General features: G+C 37.3%; 1 protein-coding gene across 1 annotated transcript; it reads left to right on the top strand.

Moving 5' to 3' along the window:
* Positions 1–622: 622 nt before the first annotated feature.
* LOC101171430 (transcriptional regulator ATRX) lies at positions 623–22,348 on the top strand. The gene is made up of 35 exons (XM_011483630.4): positions 623–832; positions 2,032–2,132; positions 2,214–2,266; positions 2,578–2,606; positions 3,403–3,524; positions 3,821–3,937; positions 4,255–4,361; positions 4,625–4,692; positions 4,795–6,488; positions 7,152–7,224; positions 13,105–13,250; positions 13,397–13,561; positions 13,657–13,756; positions 14,276–14,366; positions 14,493–14,678; positions 14,850–14,994; positions 15,618–15,727; positions 15,875–16,018; positions 16,106–16,283; positions 16,375–16,512; positions 16,751–16,926; positions 17,018–17,135; positions 17,354–17,484; positions 17,780–17,853; positions 18,356–18,441; positions 18,522–18,663; positions 18,764–18,852; positions 18,948–19,053; positions 19,135–19,312; positions 20,257–20,448; positions 20,527–20,676; positions 20,803–20,868; positions 20,948–21,043; positions 21,250–21,378; positions 21,452–22,348. The coding sequence occupies exons 1-35, from the start codon at positions 819–821 to the stop codon at positions 21,551–21,553; spliced, it is 5,616 nt and encodes a 1,871-aa protein (XP_011481932.1). The 5' UTR covers positions 623–818; the 3' UTR covers positions 21,554–22,348.
* The last annotated feature ends 616 nt before the right edge of the window (positions 22,349–22,964 follow it).

The raw sequence follows: 22,964 nt of genomic DNA, 5'->3' as shown, positions 1-22,964 counted from the left end.
AAAACAATAATAAACTTTATCTAAGCTGTGGTGAATTTAAATTAAACTGTTTTATAAAGTTCATCAGAATTTATTTTAATATTTTCTCAGTGGTAGCTTATTTTTTGTTTTGCGAAAATGATTGTAAAACTTAATTTCATCCATGTGTTTTCTGTGATTGCTTGATTACATGTTGAGTCATTATAGAAACTGGTTCATAGCGAATATAATATAATATAATATAATATAATATAATATAATATAATATAATATAATATAATATAATATAATATAATATAATATAATAATGAAAAAAGTCTTATATTATTTCTTCCGAAAGAATTTGTACATGTTTTTGGAACATGAGATCTTGTTAAAAGTGAAGTATATCAACAGAAATACATTACTCTGTACTTATATTGAAGTAGCAGTCGTGTAGGCTTACATTTACTTATGTATAAGATAAAGGAAAAACAAAAAACAAAAATAAATTGTAACATACATTGAACCACAATAAATTCATAGTTATTATATGAAAACTATTTTAAAAGCTATACAATTGAGACCTACTCGATTTTTTTCTTTTAAAGAATTTGCAGGGGTTTTATTTGGGAAATAAGTCTAGGGTGCACTCCCAAACAACAGGTGGCGGTAGTTCTCTCTGTTTAATTGCCTTTTTCAAGCGCGTGAAAAACACAAAATAGTCGAGCAAAGCAGCCATTCGATTGTTGAAAATGTTTTCCCTGCTACAAGATCTCTAACCTGACCAGTTTGCCCTTTTCACGTACCATGACAGCGTAAAAAGCTTCACGGTTTCAGTGGTTCGCCTGCGTTTTGACATGTCGGCGTTCAGGTAAAAACTGCAGTTTGATACGGGGTATATAACGGTGTGCTAGCTAGCTAGCTTTAAGCTTAGCTAGCGATATATGCTAACGTTTTGAAGTTGCGTTGATACAGTAAATAATAAATTATAAGTATCATGAGTACGAGACACTAAAAACACTTATAAGAATGAATTTTATTTTATTTTTTACATTGAACTGAACTGTGTCTTTATCTTCATCTAGAACACTTATCTTAAATTTAATTTTGTTAGTAGTGGTATTATAATGTACCACTACCAAAATTAAATTTAAGATAAATATAGGTACAAAAAAGAAAAGCAGTAGCAGTAGATTTTTTCTAAGCTTTCCTACAAATAGATGTACACTGTAACTGTTGTAAATGTTGTAAACAATTTTTTTATCTTTAAATATCAAACGTTAACAAGTGGATCATATCAAATCTCTATCATTTGTTTATTGTTTAAATGAATTTTTTGGTTCCAAATGTGTAGTTCTGCTTATTTTTGAATATACAAATTGAAAACTCAATGCGATAACTTCTTTACCTTTGTTTTTGAGTTGGGATTCCCTACCATTGCTTAACAAACCAAGGTCTTAAAAAGTTCTTTTTCCAGACACTTACAACGTTTTTCTGGATGGTTTAAGTAATTCCTTGACCTGTCAAATGGTAAAGTTCTTTGACATTTGAGCAAATTCACATACATGTGTTGGCTCTTTTTCTTTTTGTTAGACAAATGGTAGGATGAAGATCTTGTTTACCTTAACCTGTTTGAGTGCTGACATATAGTCTTCTTCTGACGGTTTTGTGCTCGGCATATTGTGTTATCAGTTTTATATGATGGGCGTCTGAGAAAAATAAAAACAAAACCTATGCATGTAAATTTGAAGGCAAGAAGAACTTGTCACCCTGTGTCTATGTTTTCGCCTTAGCTTGAAAGTAGAAATTGCACCAACAAGCGGGAAAAAGTTGACGGCTTTTACCTGATAACATCTCTGAAATGGAATAGGCCAATCTTGTCAATTTTCCTTAACCACAATATGTACTAATTCTATTCTCATTCAAATGCTAAACTGAAACTGTTTTAAAGTTGTACTTTTGGTCTGTAAACGCTGAGTACTGTAATGTACTCAAATAATTAACTTAATTATTCAGTTTTGTTTGTTTTTTTAGAAAAAAAAATCTGAATTTTGTTTCTCTTGAATGTAGTTCGTCCAGCAAACTGAATTTATTGGTCAACAAGCTTCATGAATACTTGGCACATTCCAGTATTGAAGAAAGCACTGGCATGCAATCACGTGATGTATCTGGTAAATTATCTTCATGAATTCTGGTGGATTTTGAAAACAAACGTTTTTTCCACAAATTTTTCACACATCTCCTGTTCACAGGTCAGACACACACAGGGTTTTCAGCAGGAAACTCAACAGGCCAAGGTGCAGAGGTAAGTAAAACACACAAGAGTCTGTCTTGTTAATTTAATTTCACACACCATGCTTTTAAATGTATTGCTATTTGAAGTTTGATGTGATGCATATTACTTAACCCTTAAGGACCCATGGTGACATCACTGTTACAGAAAAATATCCAAAATGGGTTTTGTGTTCTACTTGGTTTGTGGTAAAATACACACAATTCAATCTTTTAGACAAAATGGGTCAGGGTTCTTGTGAGTTAAGAGTACTCGTCATTGTTGATATGCAATTCATGGATGAAGCTTTAAGAAATTAAACAGTATACTATTATACTTTGCAGATAGGCCTAGACAACAGATTCTCAAGAAGGTGAGCTCAATGTTTTTTTTCTAACATTTTATCGACAGTAAATGTATATTAAAGGGCCTATATCAGACAAAACCAACCTTTTGGAGCTTTAAAGTGTATTATAATGTCCAGTCCTTACTATAAATAACCCCAGAGTGGTATTTTGCTCTATTCATGCATTTCTGAGTATTCTTTAAAAAATCCTGCTCTCTGACCACAAGCCCCTCCAAATATCCCAATCCATGAAAACAAGTGAGTTCTCACATTTTTATGCCACAAAGTAGGGAACAGCCCCTGCCAGGAAGAGTCTGCGTTGCCAGCACCGCCCCCAGCCTAACACACAAACACACACACACTTCTTTCGCGGAGCTAGCGGTAATTGGGAAAACGTTTTTTCTTTCATATGCACAACATGTACATCCATTTTTACAAAAGTTTGGATGTTGTTTGTTTTTGTGGGTGAATCGCAGACACACTGCCGAGCCCGTTTCTAAGTTGACATCATGAAATGGGCGACACCCACAAGGAGGGAAAGCCGGTGCTTCAGAGATCGAGTCGTCTTACATCTGAGTAGGAAAAAGGGCTTCGAAAAGAACTCATATTTCATAGAAAAAATAGTTTTTTGTGTGCCAATGGTAAAATATCATCATAAACATTGATATACTTTACTCTGAAAGGCTTAAAAAAACATGTTAAAGGCCCTTTAAAGGTTTAGGTCTATGAAGAAATGTCATATGTAGTTAATTTGCAAAACGTTTGTTGTGATATATGTGGTTTGTTGTCATATACCTCATGTTTCATTGCTGGAATATTTCAGAAAACCTTCAGTTGTAATAAAACACTCTGGACTGGATGAATCTGGAGAGTCAAATGGAAGTGATGACTTTAATGTACTTGAGAACACAAATGGTCGCCTTGATGTGACTCAGTTGCCTAAAGGTAAGATTGGAACAGTTTTTGATACAAATGATATTTCGTGATAGTGTCTTACGATTTAGTAATATTTGTAGAAACATTTCAGATTTCGCTTTAATCTTACTTTTTTTTTAACTTACTTTTCACTAGAATGATGTTCTGATTGGCTCATTTACATCTTATGTTTTATATATTTTTTTTCTGTTTGTAAAATGCACAGCTTATTTAATTTTGTTTCTAGACTGAGGTTAAAATTACACAACCACCCTGCAGAAAATTTCAATCACGGTTTTTGGATTCTATAAATTGTGCCTTCACAGGTACAGCTTTTGTCAGACCTGAAGCTGTGGACAACGGACGAGACGAGTTCAGGGGTCCCGAGTTTCGAAGCCGAAAACCAAATGTGCTGCGGAAGGAATTTTCAAGGAAACGTGGAGGTCAGTCGCTGTCTTAAATAAATTTACCTTCATAATCACTCGATTCTTTATTAGCATTGCATTCATCTAGCAGAAAAAAAAGATATTTTTCAGTTGTTTCTAACTGAAACCAAAGCAATAACAAGCGCCCAGTGTACTGTATACAGTAAGTAGGGATTTGTGTTGTATTTATGTATAAAATTAATGATTCAACTACATGGCACCAGGACTTTAAGGGTTCTTACTTAAACAAGAAGTCTTGTTCGTCTACATCTTATTAGAAATCATTCAAAATCCTTGCATTTGCTGTTGTCTCTGACGGAGCTGTCGTTTCTCAGGTGAACATGTGGGAATTGTAACTTGTACTGCTTGTGGTCGTCAAGTTAACCACTTCCAGAGAGACTCCTTATATCAACATCCGGTTTTGAAAGTACTTATTTGCAAGGTGAGTCTAAGTTAAAAAAACAATAAAAAAAGTAATAGAGAAGTTTTTGTGTTTATTTACTAATGACATAAATATACTTTTTGATTTGGGTAAAGACCCAGCCCAATGAAAATTGTCTTGTTTTTTTTTAAATGTTCTTTTGTTATTTTTCTGATGATGGAGGACATGTATAAAGACAATGAAGCTAAACATTGCATTTCTGAGTATTTCTCTATTCAATCATCATGTGTTTGCCCAAGCTAACAATTGGTATATTTTGTCAGGCTTGCTACAAATATTACTCAAGTGATGAAATCAGCAAGGATGGAGATGGAATGGATGAGCAGTGCAGGTATGATTTATTTTTTTTAATATATACAGTATTTCAAAAGCAAGATTTCCTGTAAAATCCTGTGCATTAAGTGCTTTAACTTTCCCCTTTTTCCTTTTGCAGGTGGTGTGCAGAAGGAGGCAACTTAATCTGCTGTGACTTTTGCAGTAATGCTTTTTGCAAGAAATGTATTCTACGAAATCTGGGACGGAAGGAACTGTCCGGCATACTGGAGAGCAAATGGTACTGCTACGTCTGTAGCCCAGAACCGCTTTTTGACCTGGTGACAGCCTGCAACCATGTCCTGGAGAACATGGAGAGCGTGTGGAGTCAGCAGCGAAAAAGGAGTCGAGTGGAGCCAGAGAAATCTGGGCTGTTGCCACAGAACATTTGCTTAGATAAATGGGACCACAGTGGCATGGATGGGAGCGTTGTCTTTAACTATAATGCTTTGCAAGTGTCTAAAGAAGTTACCAAGAAGGCCAAGCATTTAGTGGAGTCAACGAATGCAGTAAATCAAATATTTGTCAATTTTATTCACAGTGTGACAAAAAAACAGCAGACTCCCAGTGTTCGCGTAATGTATTTTAACTCTTTTTTAGCTGTCGTTAAAGGCCTAAAAAAGTCCCTGGCAGCACTGGAGGGTAGTCTTAAGGAAGAATTCAGCGACTTGGATCTGACCATCAGCTGGGAAAAGATCTTCAGCAACGATTTTGATCCTTTAGAGGCTGAAGCCGACATAGAGCTGAACATTTCTGATGAAAGGTGCTTGAGCGACCTGCAGAAACTGGCAGCTGAACATTTTGAAGATAATGATTCGAAAAGCAATGGGTTCATGGATGGAAGAAGCCTCCATGGCCACTTTGATAAAGAAACGCATGAAGCAAGAGTGAGTGAAGGAATCATGGGCCTGAATCCCACTCAGGAAAGTCATGTTGACATAACTAAAAAGCTGGTCGTAAAACTTACGCCTGTTGCAATGGAGCAGCCGCCATCACCCGAGGAGCCAAAGAGAAAGGAAGAGGAATTTCAGAAGGAAAAGAATGTAACAGAAGATGAGCAAACCTCTGAAGATGGGAAAGTTGAATTGAACTCTAGTGAACCCCTCTTATTAGAAGAAGATAAAGGCAACAGGCGTTCTCCTCGCGTCAAGACTACTCCTCTACGCCGACCAAGTGATGTCAAAACCAAAACATCTTTTTCAGCAGGAGACAGCGACACTGATTCAGACCCTGGGGAGATCCCAGACGCCACACCTGCCACAATTGACAAGGAGCAAAGTTTGAGCAGAGCAGGAGACGACTCGGACTCAGATGAAGTTCCTGCTGCTCTACTCGAGCGAGTAGCCATGACCCAAAGCTCGGACGAGCCCCAGAGTGATGAAGATGAAAATCAGGCATCTCCTAACAAGGTGGCAAAGAAATGCTTATTTTGGCTCACAAAGAACAGCCCAATGTCACCAGAGAAGATGCGGCGAAAGCGCAAAATGCCCGACCAGTCATCTGAGTCTGAATCGAGCACTGGAATTGTCAAAGCCCAGCAAGATAGCCAGACAGACTCCTCTAGTGATGATGACGACTCTCAAAAGCAAATACAGCACTTAAGTTCAGTGAGGTCGATAGGAACCTCTCAGCTTGGCAAAAGACAGAAGAAAGAGATGACAAGAAGGCAGAGACAACTGCAGGCAGAGGAAAATAAAATAAAAGCTCAACAAGAAGCTGATTCTTCATCCTCTTCCTCCTCGTCAAGTGAAGATGAACAGGACAATGACTCGGGCAGTGATGTCAGTGATCAGAAGATGAAGCCCATCACAGAAGGTATGATGCCCCTTGATGTAGCAGCATTTCACCAGTCATCCGGGTTTTCAGATACTGAAACAAGTTAGATTTTTTTAAATGACAACAAAAATCCTCTCTAGTATTATGTCATTTCAAACTGGTCATAAAGGAAATGATTCAAAGACCCATTTCGATGAAAATCTTATTTTTTTTGTTTGTTTTTAACATGTTCTTGTGGTATTTTGTTTTAATGATGTGTTTTTAGAAAATTATGCTTAAAAATGTATTTCTGAGTATTTCTTTTTTTCAAATTGCTGTAAATCAGGAGCAGACAAAACAAGCCATGTGAGAAAGAGCTTATTGTGACGCAGAAAACACGCTGGGCAGACCAGACCGCAACCTGATTGGAGTGGGAGTGGGTCTGGAAGGATACAGACATGACAATAAATAAAAGCCAATTTCAAAGATTATCTGAGGAAAAAAAAATGAAAATCCGATGCCACATATTTTTTGGCAAATTATTTTTACAGAACATCTGTTTTTTTCTGCTTGCCCTTAGATAATTCTCTTAGTCCCCCCCCCTTCAAAAATAAACCTAGAGTCTGTCTCCCACTTAGAATTTTAGAATTTGACAGAGCAGTCAAGGCAATATCCTTTTGTGAAGCACCACAAACAGCAACCTTTTCTTTTCTTTTTTTGTAGGAGACTATGAACAGTCAGGGCCCTCGTGGGCAGCAGGAGACGACGACGACGATGATGATGATCTAGAAAATAGGTACGGTTCCAAAAGCCCGGATGTACAGTGCTTAAAACACCTTAAGTGTAAAAGGAAGGATGCAAAATCTAATCCTGAACTGTCTGCCACACCCGTTAACCCCCATGTGACTAGAACTCAGCTGCAGTCAATTCAGACGAGACCTAAACGTAGCTGTCGGGCCCCAACCATCAAATACACATTCTAGACTTTCAGTCCACAGTGTTGCTGACTGCAGGAAGCGGATCTATAAGCAGAATTCTAGACTCATCTGTGTGTCTACCCCATTAATTCATCAATATGGTTTTAGACATGCGTTCTATCATTATAAGAAGTATTTTTTATTTATAATTTTATATTCCATATTGGTGGCTAATGCAGAATGGAACTCTTTAGAAGAGTTAACTTTGAGAACAAAAAACTACTTTGCCTGTTTTTTTTAATAAAAACACAAGTTTGTTTGAAGGGATGCTTTCTTTTACAACATGTGATGAGCATACTCTGATGAGCCATAACATTATGACCACAGGAATATTACTGACTATTATTGAGTCAAGCCGTAGATGATGGATGGGGTGTCAAAGCTCAGTAAAATCCTCAATGGTTTGGAATAAATCTATATGTTATTTCAGATCAACATTGCATTGTAGCGAGTACATTACCAGTTGTCTTACTGTTGTGGCTCATTGGTGTGTTGTTTTGTTTGCACTTCAAACCATCTAGCCTTCATTTCACACATTTGTTTTTTAATTATTGAAGGAGATTTTTGTCAAATGAAGGAAAAGCTGACAATAATGTAGTTATGTTAACTTTAAGAACTTTAATGCCTGTCAGGCCTCTGGTTGACAAGATAGAAAAATATTTGCCTTTATAAAACAGTTGTTTATATATTTGCTTCAGTATTTTACTCTGTCAGTGGTCTTTTTTTTTATCACTTAATTCTGCTCTGAAAGAGAAATCCTGTAACTGTAAATTTGAAGATTTCTCTGTGTTTGCTCACAGTACCAAAAGACAAAATCAAACATTTGGAAAACAATCTGTAGACAAGACAGAAGACAGTTCTCTTGAACACCTTTGTTGGGAGCACTGGTGTACATCTGTCTGTTCTTCCAGTGTGTAACGTTGTGACTGTGTCCAAATGTATTGAGTTATTCCTCGGTGGATTCCAATGTTGACTCTGTCTGCTGTGTCAGTGGTAGTGATTGTTTTGTTAGTCCCATTCAGCTTCATGAATGAGTTTTGTTTATTACATGTGAAATGTACTGTGCTAATTTGGAGACATGTTCTTGCCTTCTAAAATTAGTAAGTGTTAATAAAAGCATAAATGAACCAAACTACGCCATCTGAACTTAAACATGAAAACTCAATCAAAGCATTAAAGAAATTTGCCTTTAACTGCATATTCTGTTATGTATATCCTTTTATATAGTCTAGACTCATTTTACACTGCTAGCTTTGTCATTACTTATTAGTACCGTCCCTCCTCTCTTTTTTGAGTAAAAACAAATATTTAATCATGTTTTGTCTTGGCCTTCTACCAACAACTCATGTTTTGGCAATATTTAGTAGCAAAAAATTGTAAATGATACAAAAGAAAACCCCAAACAAATCCTATTTACTTATATGTTGAATACATTTTTTATATGATGCTACCAGCTTCATTTTTGTTTCTATGTTCCTTATTGATGCTTTGCATCAGCAGATTTTTCAGGTCATGTTGCTGGAAAAATAAACGTAAAAGGCGTTGGCAGAGCAGGACATTAATGGGCTCATCAGTTGGGGATTTGCTATGGTTGCATACACTCCATCAACTGATAAAAGATTTTACTCTGAACAAACAAGTATTTAGAATCAAAACCTGACTGTACACGAGGACTGGACTGTCTGACGACCCCCCCCCCCTTTTTTTTTTGCATTCCAAACAGGAAGTACTTGCTGGCTACTGACTTCTATTAAGAAATAAAAACTTATTACTCAGTTGAAATATTGGTCAGAATATTAATTCTTGCTCCGCTACCTTTATTTATCAGGTTCTAGCTGATACAATTTTTTTCCACATTTTTCCATTATTGCAAGTTATTCAAGTTATAAACTGACCAATCAGATGCTTCAGTAAAACTATGTGATCTCACATTGAACATCTGAAATGTTTGACAGATTTCAGGTAGTCTGCTTTCAAGTGGTGGGGGTGTGTTCTTCCAACAATCTCACTCCTGATTGGCCAGAGTGGTTGCCATTAAAAACACTGACTCAGACCGACTTGTACCAAACGCTGCTCACTGATGTCATTTGGCTCCAACAAGGCGGTGCCCATATCGCTTCAAAATGGCGACGGAATGAACCTCATTTGGTTGGATCCGGAAGTAAGGCATTCTCTATGGGTGTTGTCCTGCTTACCCGGTCCACTTTTCAGACAGTCAGCGCTTAAAAGTGAAATATAACTGTTAACATATTTATGAGGAACTTGGTATTGCATTTTCAGTGGCAGATGCCTTCACGAAGCAATGATGGCCAATAGTCGGGCATTCATTTTGAGATTGACAAATGTGTGGATAAAGGTTAGTAGAGCTGACAAATACAGAAGACTGGAGAGCACATTTTTACAGGATTTTCATTTAGCAAATTACTAACCAAATGAAAGATCTCTAATTCTTACCTGTGGCTTTGCTACTTGATCTTTATTTAAACACTTTTCTTGCTTGGTGAAGCTTTCTAAGTCTTAGTTGTAATTTTGCTTTGTTTCTATTTTTCAAATGACCTCCTGACTGGGGTAAATACCTTCAGATGTTGTCTGGATAATTTAGCAGGTGTTTTAAAAAGGATTTTTCACTTGCTAATAATTTCTTCTCATTGTGGCGAATTGGATTCCAAACAGTTAAAAAAATAGTTTAAAAAGATCTAGAGATTTTTGTGCCACAATTACTAAACAATTAATTGACCACTTAAACAGATCCTAATTAAGTTGTTAGTCCTTCAGACCTGGAAATCTCCAAAACCGGGCTCTTTTAAATGTCTGGAATCCACTTTTTTTTAATCGGATATAAGCAGCCTTTTGGGTTTTTTTTTTTTTTGGACAGAACACTCCAAAACACTATTTTTACACTATTTTATGTAAGTAAAACATCATTTTTCTTAGTTGGATCACTAAATGCACTATTTTTACTATAGAAGTTCAATAAGTTGTAAGGTAACAAAGTTGTAAAAGCTCCATAGGGTTCAGCTGTGGTTGATCAAAGGTTTGAAAAACTCCCAGTGTAATCTGGAACGTTGGATATGGCCATGGTTGTGTCCCAATTTCCTCACTACTTTCTAATCTCTAAAATCCAGAGCCCTGGATTTAAATGCAGTTTCCACACCATGCTCATTAGCTTTTTTTAAAACGGGGAATATGACTTCACCCATTTGCCGTAGTAAAAGTAAAATTTGCAAAGAATATTTATGAATCCCCTGTGTTCTACGATAAAAACGTGGATAATTTATGAAAGATCATGATAAATATAATTTTTTTAAATGACAAATCAACCAAGCGCAATGCATTGTGGTCTATCTTTGCTAGTGTAGGGAGCATCGAGCCACATTAGTTTTTGGCAGAGACTTCAGGTAAATTTTTATGGAACTGGGTTTTGGAATTGTAGATTCCGACATCCCTACATATTGGCTAAAGCGCTATATATCGCACTAAGTTTTAAAAATACAAACAAATCAGGCAGTTTACGCTTGCAGCGTCCTCTGCTGGGTTTGTTTTATTTTTATTTTTTTAAATAATCAGTTGATAGGTCACCTTGCTAAATTTTACAGTCTAGGATGCTACATGTATACAATTTTTGTATCATTTGTTACCTTTCTTTAATTACAAAAAAAAATTCATACAAGGTTGATTTAGAATGTTTTCCAGTTAATAGATTTATTTTACTTTTATATAACTCACTAGGTTAAAATCTGTGTGTTAACTATCACATAAATAGGATTACAGTAACATCCATGAAATATTTTTGAAAATTGTATGAAAGAAAGCATTTATTAAATGAATAAAAATTCCAATAATTGTTTTAACCAAATCCTAAAAAGTATTTTATTGAAAATCCAGGCAAACCGTTTCTAAATAAGTCTTTTGAATCCAGGAATGTTTGGTAGTTTATGCTTTGGTGTGTAGTTTGTTCTTTGTGCTGTCAGTCTGTCTCTCTTTTCGTTGTCCTCCTCTCTGGTTTTTCTCATATCGTTTGAAGCCTGCATTTCTTGAAACATCACGCCATGCATGCTGCTGCTCAGTTTAAAGCAGCTTTTCTTTTACGCATGGAAACTTTTAACATCCCAGTGCCTTTAGCATGAATACATTTCTGTTTGTGCTACTCAAAGCTCATCTCTACATTTTAGTTTAGACATCTAGAAGTCTCAGCCTTTGCCATTTGAATTTGACAGAATTATTCTTTAACTTATTACAAGTTGATCAATATAACAAATACGTTAACTGAGTATATCTTTCTTGTTTCTTAATTACTTTTGTATTGTATTGCCTATGGTATATACAGAGTATTTAATACTGCTGACCATTTAAATAATGACCTAATAAAAAAAAAGTTGAAATTTACATTTTCATACTGCAATATTAAATGGTCAATATTGCTTAGATTTAAAAATATCGTTCAGATAATTAACAAGAAAAACTATATAGCAAACTGCAGCATTGATGATCTGAATAGCGGGCTGACAAACAGAATGCTAAAATGCTACCTAGATCTACATGATGCCTTTAACGACATGCATGTTTGTCTCTTATATGTTTTTTCCAGGTCGGATTTTCTGACAGCACGACAGAGAAAGCCGTGCTGTTAGGCAACAATTGCTTAATGTTGGATATGTTAGCTTCCCGTCTTCACCTATTAGCAACCCCCCCTCCCCGTAGGCTGTGTTTAAGTTTTATTGTGGTCAGATAAATGGTCAGCAGTATGTGTTGTGTGCGGCGCTGAACTAAAGACCTGTCTAGACTTTCGGAGTCACAAAGGATGATTTTCAGAGACAAAAATCCTTTCTGATAGCTGTATTCCAGTTGGAAGGTCAAGTTTCCCCCTTGCTGTTGTACTGTAATACATCTTCTACAATAAATTAGAACTGAACTTTTACAGCTAGCATCTGTGGAAATGATGGTCACATCCTCTGTAATTCACCATGAAGCTCAGAATCGGACAAATATCCTGGAGCCGAACTTTTATTGAATCTTTTTACTGTTATTTATTTTTCATTGACTTCTTTGAAAAAAATGTAGATAGTTTTTTTGGTGGTTACTAATGTGTACAGACTTTGATCAAAACCTTATATAGTAATGAGATCATAGCTTTTTGTCTTTGTGAAGCAGTGATATTGTAAAAAATATTAAGGTCTGAGGATTAACTGATTTTTTAACTTTTATTAGTTGAACTGATAAACAGTATATCATTTTAGCTGATATGCAAAACTGTGTATTGTGGTTCTTTAAGTGTAGTTAAGGGAATAATTAGGGCAAAGTGAAAGTCCATGTAGTTCTTTTATTTACTTGGAGGCAAAAAGCATTTAGGACAAACTCCCTGTTTTCCAATGAAAGAGCCATGCTGCTTCTGTTTTTTCTGTCAATAATACTTGTTTTTTTAAAATAAATGTTTACTTTTTTGGAAAATGTGTCTGTCTCCTTTTTCTCTTTCATCTTTTGTTGTTAATGTGTTAATACAATGCTTAACAATTGTGGCTTAACAAACATGTAATGTGACTCTCAATTATTTGACCTCAATATAAGTCGCACTGAGTACAAGCCTTTGGATTCCACATTTTAAAATAAAATTCTCTATTGTTTTATGATCAATATCTACATGAAGATGTGATTAACCAAAACAATAAACTCCAGGTGCTCTTTTTGTTTACTTTTAAAAGAATCGCTAAGAAAATGCTGTTGGCCAGAATTAAAGCCAACTACTCTTCGGGTGATGATATTTCTTCAGACGAGGAGGAAGAGTCTAAGTCAAAGTGTGACCAGGAGTTGAGAGAAGACATTGAGGATGGTGGTACTCAGGAAAGTGGTAAGTGAAGCTTCTCACTCGTCCTCCTGTCTTCCAGTTTCCACAAAGCTTCAGATGATGAATGCTTGAGTGCATTTCCAAACAGAAGGGGCTTAATTCTGTCGGTCTGTATAGAAAGAACTTGACCAGTGATGTGTCTGCTGCAGGAAAGGATTTGGCATCAGAGACATCTGACACCATGTCTGATAAGTCCAGGTCCAGACACCATCTCCTTCAACTCAAACTCACTTTAGACGAGGGAACATCAGGAAACAATGTGGAGGCTGCAGTAGAACAACAGAACAAGAGAGCAGCAGAGAAGAGTCTAACCTGTAAGCACATTTTAAATTGATGATGTTGCTGATGAGAGACGACCAGCTCTGCTCTAATGCATGCTTTGTTTTTGTTTTTTCTCTCTCCTGTTAAGATGATGGTGAAAGTGTTACTAACGATAATGGTTGCCATGACGATGAGAGCATGAGTGAGGAGCTTAGCCAGTCAGAGGATGATGAAGATGAACCCCATAGGTACATAATCATTCTGACTACTTTTTATGGTTTGAACTCAAGTTTTGTGAATATTTTATCTGGATAAATATAGATGTTAATCTGATTTGAGTTCATTGAATAAATGTGTTGCTTTTTCCTGCTGCTCCATTAACCCTTGTGCTATCCAATGATCCCACCCTTACAATTACGTGTTATTCCTACCATGACAACGGTGGATAAAGGTGAAGAGTATTTCATGTAATCCATGGACACCAGTGAAGATCACAAACCATTGAAGAAAAAAGATTCGGTGCACTGTCTAGTGGGTCCCAACTCCCAATGTTAAAGTACCTAGGATAGCACAAATACCCCATAAGGATCTAGGACAGAGAAGAATTCTAAACTAAAATCACATATTTGTCCACTACGTGGAAATGGTTTTACTATATAATGTTTAGTTAGGAATAAATATGCCAATATATTTTTGTTTTACAGATGCTTAAGACTAAAATTAAAACACAAATTGTAAATGTATTTTTACCATTTTTATTTTACCAGAATTGAAGTGAAGGAAATCGAAAAAGCTTGTAGTTTTGAAGACAACGCGCAAGGGACCTGCATTTGGTTGTCTGACTCCAGTACAGAAAAGGTAGCAGTTGATGCTTAATCTGTTTAACTTTTTATAAATGTTGTGTCTCAGTGAAGCAGACAGATGCTCCTGTGTCTTTTTTTTTCTTTCTCATTTTCTCTGGCTATGTTTTGTTGATTTGTGTAGAGTGATCAAGAAGATGAAATTAACGAAGACCCCAAACCTAAAGGCACTCCCAAAGGCCGTAAGGAGATTCGGAAAATCATTGAGGATGAGGAGCTCCGATCAGAGACGCAGGAAGCTCTCCGGGAGGAGGAGGAGAGACGCAAGCGTTTAGCAGACCGAGAACAACAAATGGAAGACATGAGAGAGGTAGAAGGAAAATGCCAATAATATTTACTCTTAGAATTGATCTGTGTACCGCTCGTAGTGGTATTACACACCCAACAACTCATATGCCTCATGTTTCTCTCAAACTGTTTTGTTGGTCATAACTAGTAAGGTGAGCATATCTGACCGCATGCCGTTTGTCTTGATTTTTAGATAACTGTGATAGAAGACGAGCTGTCTCAAGTGGTTTGCCCTGTTGCAACCAAACTGGTTCTGGATCAGGATGAGGAGACCAAGCAGCCTCTTGTTCAAGTTCACAGCAATCTGGTTACAAGACTGAAGCTCCATCAAGTGGACGGTTAGTCTATACACACAAAAAATTCTTCTACTTTCTCTTTAAAGTCAAACTCCGATCATCTTTTCATCTATCGTGAAAGTGTTGCCACTGGTCTTTTGATTGTGATTATGTTGTTTTAGGCTAAATTAAAAAAACCTTTGTTGTTTACCAGGACAGTTCTGCAGAGTGGCAGTAGTTCATTAGAAATTCACCTCTGAGTTGTTGGCGGGACTGTTGGCGCAAAGCAACCCCACCCCCCTTTACCCTCTCCGTTGCTCAGAGCAGGGGGCTTGTGGCTCGCTCAGCGTATTTTCTACGTCACAAATAAGTGATTTTTCAAACGTGTTTTTTTAATTTGCTTCTGATTCCCAGCTGTTTGAATGAAGAAATACAAATTTAAGCTTAATTTTAATTATATATATGTCCTTCATCATCAAAAATATCAAAAGAACATGTTAAAAACACCTTTTTCATAGGAGTGGGTTTTTCAAATATATGCCTGTGTAACAACAACAACTGCAGTTTTGGCTCTCAAAACTTTTATTGTTCTTTTTATTTCTATGTATAGAATTTGTAGAATGTATATGAGTGCATACATGTTTATAATTGGCTATAGTGGAATAAAACGGGCTGTTCTGTTACAGGAGTTCAGTTTATTTGGGACAGTTGTTGTGAGTCAGTAAAGAAGGCCAACTCCACTCCTGGATCGGGCTGCATTCTGGCTCACTGCATGGGTCTGGGAAAGACTTTGCAGGTGAAGATGTGCATCAATCTGCTGGGTTTTTTCTTTTTTTGTGGAAAAATCCTGTAAAATAGTCTGTTTTGTCATTTATAACCTTGCTGTATTCTGATCTGAAAAGTGGTGCTTTTGGTCTTAAAACTGACAGTTTCTCTGTTTTAGGTGGTAACCTTCCTTCACACGGTGCTGCTCTCTCCAAACCTGAAATTCAGAACAGCCTTGGTGGTGTGTCCGCTCAATACTGTCCTTAACTGGGCTGCGGAGTTCAAGAAATGGCAGGAGAACTTAGGAAAGGATAAAGTCAAAGTATGTAGAGGAATGAGATGTTTAACCCACTTTTGTGTTGAATTTAGGCTTCAGTTTTTGTGGTAATGAGGGAAATAAATGTTTCAGGTGACTGTGTTGTCTACAATAAACCAACCCGCTGAGCGCATCAGAGCTCTGCAGCGGTGGCACAGAGATGGAGGTGTTGCAATCATGGGATATAAGATGTACACCATCATGTCTCTCTGCCCCAAAACCAACAGTGAAGAACAGAAGAAGGTTCTGAAATCTGTATTAGTGGATCCAGGTTCAGATATTTAAAACAATGTATTCAAGCACATTTATTTTCTGTTAGTCATTTTTCCATTGACTTTTTTTTTTTTTTTTTTTTTTTACAGGTCCAGACTTTGTGATTTGTGACGAGGGCCACATCCTTCGCAATGAATCCTCCATAACCTCCAAAGCTATGAGTGCGATCAAAACCCAAAGAAGGGTGGTGCTAACTGGCACTCCGCTTCAAAACAACCTTGTTGAATGTTAGTCCTCATCATTACATCACCATAGCGGATTCGGCAGACAGTTACACTACTTCCATTCTGAAAAAAAAACCTAATTTTCTCAATGTTTTTTTTTAAATGTCGTAAAAATTGAATTTCTCTGATTGGACAGTTTTTAAAATACAGTCCATAACAAAAGAAATGTGATAAATGCCTTACTTGGCATTGAATTGCTACTTTTATATCAAAAAGTGACTCATTTTTTTCCTTTCTCCAGACCACTGCATGGTTAGTTTCATCAAGAAGAACCTTCTTGGTTCTCTGAATGAATTCAGGAACAGATTCATCAACCCCATAGAAAACGGGCAGTGCGCTGACTCCACCCCAAACGACGTCAGAATCATGAAGAAGCGCGCCCACGTGCTCCACTCTGTGTTAGCCGGATGTGTGCAGGTAGAGGACAACGCCACAAAAAAATAAAATGTTTGCGTGTTGTTGTTTGTATTGTGTTTTCTTCACAACCGGTTTATGTATTTTCCCACAGAGAAAAGATTACTCGGAGCTGACTCAGTTTCTGGCTCCCAAATTTGAGTATGTGCTGGCGGTGAGGGTTTCTCCTCTTCAGTGTAAGATGTATCGATACTACCTCGGCCTTGATAAACGTAAGTATGTGTTTTTTTATACTGTATCAATAAAGTTTTCAAACAGTTCCATCAGAAAAAGACTTAGGAAGTCTTGGGAAGATTTCACAGTTATGTTAAATATATTGAACAAATAAATATGTATGTATTAGAAATAATGCACTTTGTCACTCGGGTCTGCTTCAACCATGCAGATTAATGCCTTAATGATTAAAATTCTATAATTCTTCTTATTTTAGGTGAGGACTCTAGGCCTGTTATTGCAAAGAAAAAAACTGGAGCAAACCTGTTTAAAGACTTCCAGGTTCTTGGCCGAATTTGGACTCATCCATGGTGCGTTCATCTTAGCCAGATGAATAAAGAAAACAAGGTTTGTAAAAGCAAACGACACACTGTTTTGAAACCTTTTATCCCTTGTGCTATCCTCGGCATTTTACCATTGGGAGTTGGGTCATCTAGACCCACTAGACAGTGCTCTGAACCTTTTTTCTTCAATGATCTGTGATCTTCACTGGTGTCCATGGATTACATGAAATCTTTCCACCTTTATCCACCTTTGTCATGGTAGGAATAACACGTCAATGTAAGGGTGGGGTCATCTAAGATAGCACAAGGGTTAACTAATATCTTGAGTAATCTCTTTTTTCTTTTCTGCTGTACCCCAGAGAAACTCTAGAAAGAAGAATCAAGTTGTAACAGAAGCACAGCTAAGTGATGTGCACAGCATTGCTGCAGACAGGTGAATGCCACATTTCTGCTCTGCTTAAAGGCCCTCTGTTGGCCTTTACTTCACCATGGCAACCACTAGCTTTTGCAATTTTATATACATTTCTTTCTAAAATGAATGCTAAACTAGTGCTGTTAAAATTATGGGTTTATTTTTCAATTATGACAGCTGCACAACACTGCCAAAACTTCTGATTTTATTTTATTTTGATTGACAATTTTACCCTAGAAACGATGAAATCTTTCATTAAAAGGTCAAAAGATCCTTTTTTCTGCCTAAAAAACGATACAAGTAATAGTTTTAAAGGAAAATCAATTAATCAGTTGATTAATTAATATTTATTTTCTTAAATAAAAATTGACGTAGTCATCACTTGCTTATAAATTAGTCCCAAAAAACAAAAAGAAAGCTTAGAGGCAGTTACAGTAAAACCTGCGCAAATAATTAAGTGTTCTTTTGATACAAAGCTGGTATTTTAGCATAAACATGTCATTTGTGTTTGTTGCTGCTGCAGTGTAACGATTGAGGACAAAGGAAAAGAAAGAATGTTCAATGAAGAGAGCCCAGAGTCTTCAAGTGCCTCCAAAGGAGCCCTGGAAGGTGTTACAGCTATACTAGCGTAGTACCAAGTTGTAAACAATGTCCTACCTGAGATTTTCCAATTCTGTGTTCCTGTGTAGCCAGGGAAGCAGCCGACAGCCTGAAGGAGGGCTGGTACAAGAACCTGCTGTCTGAAGAGGACGCCAAAGTCATGGAGCACTCTGGGAAGATGGTGGTCCTGTTTGAGATCCTCAGAATCGCTGAAAGCTTGGATGATAAAGTGTACGTGTCCTCCGTATGAAGAGATAATAAACATAGTTAAGGTGGTGATTTTTCTACAAGACTTCATCTAAAGTCAGATGTTCCTTCCTTTCGTTCTCAGGCTTGTGTTCAGCCAGTCTTTAATCTCACTAAACCTAATTGAAGAGTTCCTTGCAGCTTCTCATCGTGCCAGAGACCCCTCATCAAAAGGTATTATTCTGTTCATCTTTTGAAAACGTCCTTAAGCCTTTTAGACGACGTCTTCCAAGGCAGGGTCTGAATTTTGCACTTTCTTCCTCCGACAGCGGGCAGCTGGATTAAAAACGTTGATTACTACCGCCTTGATGGGGGCATGAATTCCTCCTTGAGGAAGAAATGGGCCGATGAGTTTAACGAGGTCGCCAATGTCCGGTATGGAGTATGACACCTTCACTGAAAGTCTTCCGCTGATGCTTCTCAAACTGACTTCTACTTGAATGTTGGTCGTTTCAGTGGACGCCTCTTTCTCATTTCAACAAAAGCGGGATCGCTGGGCATCAACCTCGTGGCGGCTAACAGAGTTGTCGTCTTTGATGCTTCGTGGAATCCTTCCTACGACATCCAGAGCATATACAGAGTGTACCGCCTCGGTCAGCTCAAACCTGTGTTTGTATACCGCCTCTTGGCTCAGGTAAATCCTTCATTTACTAAACAGAAATCACATTTAAAGAGTTTTCTGGTTTTTTATCATCATGTGGATCCCGTCTTTAGAGCAAGCCTTTGTACAATTTGAGCTAAACCTCAGATGAAAAGAAGGACGTTCTTAAAACTGCTATTAAACCACTGATTCAGCTTGTAGATCCAGTCTCCCATTTCACAGAGAATTGTGTCCTTTTTTTGTTATGGTTTCAGTTTTGGTCTCTTGCTCGTGCACTGCTCTCATGTAGATTCTTTAAATCTTATTTTGTAGATTTGTTGCTTTGTTTTGGACCACTTTTCTGCTTCACGATCCCATAAAGAGAAAAGATCATTCTGGGTATATCATGACAATATTTTTTTTTTAAATGCAATTGTAAACAAGTAGCTCAGCTATGGGTGATTAAAAGTGGGGGCATGGTTTCTCTGCGACAACAGTTCCGCCCACAATTCAGACACATTTCGAATGAACTCCTGGCGCTCTGCAGAAACTATGTCCCAGAAAACCAAACAGTTTATTTTTATTTTTGATCAAAACGGCATAATCACAGTTAAAAGACCACCAAACGCTTTTTACAATAGATCAAAAGATAATTGAAGTGGGACTTTCTTGTCAGTGTTAAAAATCTTCCAATAATCACTAATTTTTCTTGCAAAGTCGGTGAGAATGCCAGAAATGTTCTTGCAAAGCAGAAAACCACAAGGCATGGATGGGGTTTACTTGTGCTGAGCTTCTTTATTCCTTCGTCTGCTCGACTGACCTTTGTCACTGTAACATGATGTGAAATTTGAATGTTGGGAACATAGGAAGTGAAATTTCCTGTTTAAGAACAAAAAGGCCATTTCAATCCCCCCCCCCTCCAAATTAGATTGCAAACAAACGAGATTCCCAGGTATTAAATTGTGCAGAAAGAACAGTAACGGCACTTTCATCTCCAGGGCACCATGGAGGAGAAGATTTATGATCGCCAGGTGACTAAGCAGTCTCTGGCCTACAGAGTTGTTGACCAGCAGCAGATCGAGAGGCACTTCACTCTTAATGAACTGTCTGAACTCTACACATTTGAGCCCGACCTGCTTGACGACGTGAACTCCAAGAAAAGCAAGAGACCCGTCTCTCTGTTTCCCACGGTGATCTGACATGCACATCTCTGCTTTAGAGCTTTAGAAAAAACATCAGTAATAAATAACAGCTTGTTGCTTTTTCAGGACCTGGTGCTGTGTCGGCTGTTAGAAACGTGCAGAGATCAGATTGTGTCGTATCACGAGCACGAATCCCTGCTGGACCATAAGCAGGAGGAGGAGCTAACCGAGGCAGAGCGCAAAGACGCCTGGGCTGAGTATGAAGCCGAGAAAGAGGTACTCAAATCCTTGATCATTGAGATTAGAATCCTTTAGGAAAAGGTTTTTGTCCCTGTAACGTAAAAAAAACAAAACCGTCTTTATTGTGTACATGTTATTTAAATATGTGGGTATTTTTTACAGCCAATGGATGTACTGCTCACCGAGGGGCAGAATATGCTGCAAACAAAGACGAATGAGCAGCTAGAGGTATAAAGAGTTTCCTCCATCTTCACTTTGTTTCTGATTTTCTTTAGCTTTGATTTAATAAACAACTCTTTCTTTGCAGGAGCTGTTCAATAAATGCAATACAAATGTTGGTAGCTTGTTTGCAATTCTGCACAAGATTCGATTTTACACTGTAGAGGACTACATGTCGCGTCTGGTGAGTCATCTGAATCAAAGCAACAAAAAATGTGATTTTATTTTTAAAAACAGAGGATATAGTCGTCAATGTGTTTGGATGGGAGCCCATCTGCAAACCCCCTTTGTTAGTTGACATTTCCTCTATTTGGTATTAGGAGAAAAAGTTGATTCCGAAATGTAATGACATCTTCTTTGTTTTTGTTTTATCCATCTTTTTGCCCACAGCGGCAGCAGTATCCTCTCATGCCAGAGACGGAGTTGAGGACTAAAGCTGAGATCTGGAAACAGTGCGATGAGAAGAGGAGCAAAATCCAAAGGGCTTCATGTTGGGATTCAATCACAAAGCAAAAACTGGTTTGTCCTCAAACACGTCTGTACATTGTCCTGCAGACAGCCTGTCTCTCATTTCGTCTGTCTGTCTCTGTAGGCCTTAAGTCAAATTCAGTTCATTCTGAACTTTCGAAGGAATCAAGGAACCCACACAAATGTGGAGCCGATGAGCACTGTGATCCCGGGTGGACCAACATGAACCTGAATGTACGCTCCTTCTTTCACTACAGTGGCTTTATGCACTCTTTACTACAGCAGACATATGAATGTATGTTATGACCAGAAGCTTCAGATCAGTTCACAGCACATTTGGCAATCACAAAAATGTTTGTGGTTTGATGATTTTCTGCACTTTAACTGATATAAGAGGTTTCACTTTGGAGTCATTCTATTTGTTTTGTTTTTCCTTCGTTAGCCACATGACATGAAGAAGCTTTAACCCATTTGAATGTTTTTCTACTGAGTTCAGATATCGTTGAATAATAAAATTAATTGAAAATAAAAAGTGTTAATATAGCTATATGTTTTTATATAACTGTGAGCATTACCCTATACTCCACGAGGAGCCAGCCTGACTTTACCCGGGCCTGTCTTTGGGGTGAGGCCCTGGAGCTTCTTATCCAGGGAAGGGTTCTTGTCTGGTCTGTCACTCACGATGTCTCCCACATCCAAGACATCGTGGTCTGTCACCTACAATGTTTTAAATGTGGGACATTGACAACAACAAGGCACCAGGAATCCTTTACACAAATGGCTCCACCTTCTTATGGTTCTGAGTCAGGAATGGGAAGCTTGTCTTTCTGAATTACCTTCTTTGCTATTTTTGGACAGGCTAAAATAATCACTGAAAAGTTCTTTGAGATTTTCTTCATTTGAAATATGATTTTCAGTCATTTATTCTTAGAAAAATGTTTTTTTTCTATTTCATAAAAGATTGAAGGCAATGACTAGACTTTAGGACAAAAACCGTGAAATAAAAATGTTTTAGATTCAATCATGTTTGTCATTTTTTTCCTTAATTTTGAATAAAATAAGAACTTTTTCAAAATCTTCATTTTTGTTTTTTTGGTAAGCAATTTGTGGGGGGAAAATGTACTCTTAAAAACAATACAACTATAAAAAGTTAAAGGGAAGATTTTTGATGCTCAATGTATGATGATGTCAAATCATGACATCCTCTATATTGTATTTTTTATATATAAATTGAGAATTTTTTATGATCCTTTTATCAAACAATACTATTTACAGTAACAAGGATTGAAATGTTTCTTAACCCTTTGACACCTACTGATGCAAATATGCATCAAGGCTCCAAAATGAGCTTCATTGTGCATCTACTCGAATGCAAAAACATAAGTGATCATTGCTGGAAATAAACTCCGGCATTTAGAAGTTAAATTCTTTTTAGCTGAATGTTTTGCTCATCTCTGCTTGGATTTCATCAAATCCCAGCAGCTGTTGAGACGGCGTGCGGTTTTCCACACAAAGGGACACTCGACTAAAATGAGTTCATTAATGAAACGAGCAGCTGCAGCCGGAGAAAACTCTGGGGACGCCCTGGGGTCTTCTGCGAGCAAACGTTCATTTGAGGAGAGAGCTTCATTTTACTC

This window comes from Oryzias latipes, chromosome 14 (assembly GCF_053564925.1).
Source record: "Oryzias latipes strain Hd-rR chromosome 14, Olatipes_Hd-rR_3.1".
Lineage (NCBI taxonomy): Eukaryota > Metazoa > Chordata > Actinopteri > Beloniformes > Adrianichthyidae > Oryzias > Oryzias latipes.
This window is presented reverse-complemented; position numbering and strand designations above follow the sequence as displayed.

Coding starts and splice junctions, on each gene's coding strand:
- LOC101171430 (XM_011483630.4), top strand. Junction 16,284..16,374: donor ATCTGTATTAGTGGATCCAG/GTTCAGATATTT, acceptor TTTTTTTTACAG/GTCCAGACTTTGTGATTTGT. Junction 21,379..21,451: donor CAATCACAAAGCAAAAACTG/GTTTGTCCTCAA, acceptor CTGTCTCTGTAG/GCCTTAAGTCAAATTCAGTT.